This window comes from Berghia stephanieae, chromosome 15, assembly GCF_034508935.2.
Source record: "Berghia stephanieae isolate SIO BIC M18660-M18661 chromosome 15, UCSD_Bste_1.3, whole genome shotgun sequence".
Lineage (NCBI taxonomy): Eukaryota > Metazoa > Mollusca > Gastropoda > Nudibranchia > Aeolidiidae > Berghia > Berghia stephanieae.
This window is the reverse complement of record NC_088374.1, coordinates 22,552,097-22,557,096: the sequence shown is the minus strand read 5'-3', so window position 1 is coordinate 22,557,096 and position 5,000 is coordinate 22,552,097. Positions and strand designations below refer to the sequence as shown.

The window sequence follows — 5,000 nt, the reverse complement described above, 5'->3', positions numbered from 1 at the left end:
TTGGCCACACGTAGCACTTCAAGACTCGGAATCTAATCCCGAACGACATCTGTTTGTTTTTCAAAATGTTTCCCAGGTCCATGAAGGCCTGTTTGGCTTGAGTTATTCTTGCTCGTATGTCTCGGTTACATCTTCCATCTGTTGTCACTATTGAACCTAGGTATTTAAAAGTATTTAAAACTTTCTACGTTGGTAAGTTGCTCACCGTGAATCGTTATATTGCAGGTGTTGTTGTTTTCGGGGTTTTTCTGTATTACCATGCATTCCGTTTTGGTGATATTCACTTCCATTCCCTTGGCTTCACTATCTACTACCACTTTGTCAACAATCTTTTGAAGTTGGATTTCTGATGTTGCAATGAGTACCGTATCGTCTGCATATCTTATATTATTTATGTTGTGACCTCCTACTTTTATTCCCTCCATATTAGTTATGCCCCTCATGATTGTTTCTTGGTATAGATTAAACAGATCTGGTGAGGCAACACACCCTTGACGGACTCCTTTCTTAATAGGAATGGAATTTCCTGTAGAGTTTCCGATTTTGATAGATGCCTGCTGGGTGTAGTATAATGTTTGCATGAGTCTGAGGTCTTTCTCATCAGCGCCAATGGAGTGCAGTTGTTTTTAGTATTTCTTCGTGGCGTACTCTATCAAAAGCTTTTTTGTAGTCGACAAAACAGGGGTATAGTGGGGTCTGAACCTGTATAGCTCTTTCACTTAAAACACGGAGAAGGTATATTGCGTTCCTTGTCCCTCTGTCAGGTTGGAATCCATATTGTTCTTCTGCGATTTCGGGGTTAATCTTATTCCTTAGCCTGTTGATAATTATACGCAATAATAATAATATTATAATATTATGATCGAGAAAATCGTATGCTAACTAATCACCGATTTGGCGGTATAAAAACAACAACAATGATCAGAGAGAGGTCGATTTCATTCACGTTATTGTTTATAAACAACCAAGTATGTTTGTCTGAGCACGTGTGAAGGTGTGTCACAAATTCCATGTTTTGATTGGTCAACAATCTACTGGTTAATCTGCGGCTATGTGGTCTCGTGGTATGACACTCGCTTTGGGATCGGAAGGTCCTGGGTTCGGGCCTCGCGCTCGGCGCACAGTTGAGTCCTTGGAAAAGACTCTTTACTCACATTCTCTCACCATACTCAGGTGTAAAATGAGCACCTGGCCGTTAACAGCGTTGTCTTTGTCCGAAAAATTGTAATAATCGCCTAACAGGCGTCATGTCCAGTCCTACATGTTAAATGTTGCTGTTGACCAGGGAACCCTTGTAAAGCGCTTTGAGCACATTTTGTGGATATTGCGCTATATAAAGCTAATTTTTTTTAAAAATATTTTTTAAAATTATTCCTCTTCCGCAGAGCACGGCAGGGTCAAGATCAACGATTTACCAGTCAATGGAAAAATCCATTCAAGACTAAATCCAGCCTTGTATCTCTACGTCAACACTTTCTATGGGGAGGTAAGTCTTAACAATAGATGCTATCTGACCATGACCTTTATATACTCATGGTATGACACCGAAGCCATCGTTTAACTTATATATATATATATATATAATATATATATATATATATATATATATATATATAGTATGCGCTTGGCTAAGAAGCTCACAACGTTGCTATCCGGAAGTATAACGGATTAACACACAGAGGTCTGTGTAACCATGAACTTTTGTAATCTGGTTAATACAGTTTAGTGAGAATTACTCATATACGTGGATGGCAAAAAAAGAACAATAACAAAGACCCGAGTGACGTCAACTCCATTCGATCTATAGCCTGACACTAGGACCGTGGCCTTTGTTAACTCATGGTCTGATCGTGGCCTTCGTAAAGTTATGGCCTGATACTGACCAAAAAATGACGTCAAAATGCCAGTCTTTTGCCACAAAAGAAAACAAATCGTGAGTTGTATTCAATAGTTCAACCATCATCATCATATCTTGTCGCGCCAGTGAGTCAGCCAGTCCCGGGCAGTCTGGTTGCATTCCCTCAGGTCAGCATTGGTGCAGTGATGTCCCAGCGAGCGTTCGGACAGGATGTGGTCCATGGTCTGTCTGGGGTGACCGCATGGGCATTCAGTGCCCGGTGAGATTTTCCATTTAAAGAGGTTGGTGGTGGTGTTTCCCACCTTTGCCCTAGCTCTGTTCAACGCCACCCAGTCTTTTCTCTTGAGGTCTGTGCATGCTGGGAGCTTTTCTGCTGGGGGCTGGAGGGCATCGTTTGCTGTCTTGTCCCATTCTACCCATTTGTCCAGGCGGAAGAATGCTGCGTTGTCTGGGTGAAGGCTCTCTACTGTGAGGAAGCTTTTTCTTGATTTGAGCCTGCTTTTGGGGCAATTGTGGTCATGAAGGGGGTGTCTCTGGTCCATTTCCTGTTTGTATTTTTGTATTTGGGCATGAGTTTCCCTCCGGTTGTGTGGTGGGGCTATTCCTGCTGCACGGTAGACCAGTGGTAATGGTGTTGCTCTCAGCTGGCCCGTTACGATCCGGCAGGCGTTGGTGAGCTCGGGGTCTAGCTTGGAGGCATGGCATGATCGGGCCCATACAGCTGAGCAGTACTCCGCAGTTGAGTAGCTGAGGGCCAATGCTGTGGTCCTTAGAGTTTTAGGGTCAGTTCCCCAGTTCATGTTTGCCAGCTTTCCAAGGAGGGCATTACGCGTGGACACTTTTGCCTTGGTCTTCCTCACGTGTTCTCTGAAGGACAGAGTCCGATCAAGCGTCACTCCGAGGTACACTGGGTGGTAGTTGTACTCTAATGTCTGGCCATTCCACTTGATGTTAAGTTTTTTGTGGGCTTGGTGATTGTTGAGGTGAAATGCACACACTTGTGTTTTCCCTGGGTTCAACCAATGAAATAACTTGTTTCCATGAGCTCTACTAACGACAACTCACTAGGCGGTGCAAAAAAAACAACAAATAATGAGGTCAAACTGCCAGTCCTTTTGGATTTCAGTATCAGGCTATAACATAACGATGGCTACGGTCTGATACTGACCAAAAAATGAGGTCAAAAGACAAGTCTTTGGCCACAAATGAAAACAAAATATGCGTTGTATTCAACGGTTCAACCAATGAAATAACGTGTTTCCTTGAGCTCTACTCACGACAACTCAACAGATGCTACATAAACCTTTAAAAAATGACGTGAATCTGTAGGTCCTAGTGTGTCCTAGTATCAGGCTATAGATAGTTCGAAGATGACGTCATTCAGGACTTTGTTATTGTTTTTTGCCATCCGCGTTTATGAGTAATGCTCACTGAACTGTATTAACCTGACTATAAACCTTGATGGATACACACAGTTTTGTGTGTTGGTCCGATATACTTCTGGATGGCAATGTTATGAGCTTCTTAGCCAAGCGAATACTATCTATAAGTTAACGATGGCTACGGCCTGACACAGTAGCCATCGTTAACTTAAAGCCTGACACTAGAAACGTGGCCTTTGTTAACTCTTGGCCTGACTAAAAAATGACGTCAAAACAGTCTTTGGCAGCAAAAGAAAACAAATCGTGGGTTGCATTCAATAGTTCAACCAATGAAATAACGTGTTTCCTCGAGCTCTACTAACGACAACTCACAAGACGGTGCAAAAACCTAAAACATGACTTTAAACTGTAAGTGCCGGTTGGTTATCGATGACCACACGGAGCAGCGGCGGGGATCGAACTCTGTACCTTTCGGGTAGGAAGCAAATACCGTACCGCTGAACTACGCTGCCCACTTCACGTTGGTTTAAGAATATGTCTATTACAACGATGAGTCAATAACAATTTCGGTTATCAGAAGGAGAAGAAAAAGAAGTGGCTATTACTGAGTATGCATCTCTTTTTGTAAGTCGTTTATAGAAGATTCAATAAAAATCGAGCTGTATAAAAGCTAATTTTGTATGATAATTTATTTCTGGTTTATTTGTTTGTCTGTTTTTATGTATTCTTCAGCCCTGTTTTACTTTTTTAAATAATATATTTGTTTTTGTTTTTAATAAATTTATTTTGAATTATTTTTATTTTTGTTGTTTTGTTTTGTTTTTTTTTTATAGGGAATGAGATTAGAGGAAGAGTAGCGTCCCTTGATTGGACGTCACCCATAGTCTGTGACGTCACCGGCGGAAGCGAGGATGAGAGACGCATGCGCACAACCAACGTGACGTTCTCTCTCTAATAACCTTTTCCGCCGGTGACGTCACAGACTATGGGTGACGTCCAATCAAGGGACGCTACTCTTCCGCTAATCTCATTCCCTATAATGAAAAATACTCATAAAAAAAAGGAAAAAGATTGTTGTCCCCAAAGGTTTGAACCACCTTTTCTCTGACCTTCCCAGGTAACTACAATCAACGGAGCCAGAATCGTAGAGGCTGACATTGTATGTGATAACGGAATACTACACATTATAGATGCTGTCATCTACCCATTGGCGACCAACGTTACTATAACACAGTATTCATATGAACCAAAGCTATCCTACTTGAGCTTTGTGTAAGTATCCATTCAGCAACTAAAAAAAAAAAGTCCATTCAGCAACCCGGTTGCATTCAACGTTACAACAACATAATATTCATATGAACCAAAAGTGTCCTATTTGAGCTTTGTGTGTGTGTGTTTGTGTGTGTATGTGTGTGTGTGTAGTGTGTATCAATTAATCTATCCCTTGGCAAAAAACGTTACTATAACACAATATTCATATGAACCAAAGCTATCCTATTTGAGTTTTGTGTAAGTATCCATTCATCAAACCCCGTTGCATTGAACGTTACAACAACATAATATTCATATGAACCAAAAGTGTCCTATTTGAGCTTTGTGTGTGTATGTGTGTGTTTGTGTGTGTATGTGTGTGTGTGTAGTGTGTATCAATTAATCTATCCCTTGGCAACCGACGTTACTATAACACAGTATTCATATGAACCAAAACTATCCTATTTGAGCTTTGTGTGTGTGTGTGTGTGTGTGTGTGTGTGTGTGTA

At 41.3% G+C, this 5,000-nt stretch overlaps 1 protein-coding gene across 6 annotated transcripts in view; it reads left to right on the top strand.

The window, feature by feature from the left end:
- LOC144960853 (uncharacterized) overlaps positions 1-5,000 on the top strand; it is a 339,688-nt gene that overhangs the window by 284,716 nt on the left and 49,972 nt on the right. For all 6 annotated transcript variants that reach the window (XM_078894238.1, XM_078894240.1, XM_078894239.1 and 3 more), the window contains 2 exons: positions 1,386-1,486; positions 4,358-4,512. In XM_078894238.1, coding sequence (XP_078750364.1) covers positions 1,386-1,486; positions 4,358-4,512 — 256 coding nt within the window. The remainder of the gene's footprint in view (positions 1-1,385; positions 1,487-4,357; positions 4,513-5,000) is intronic.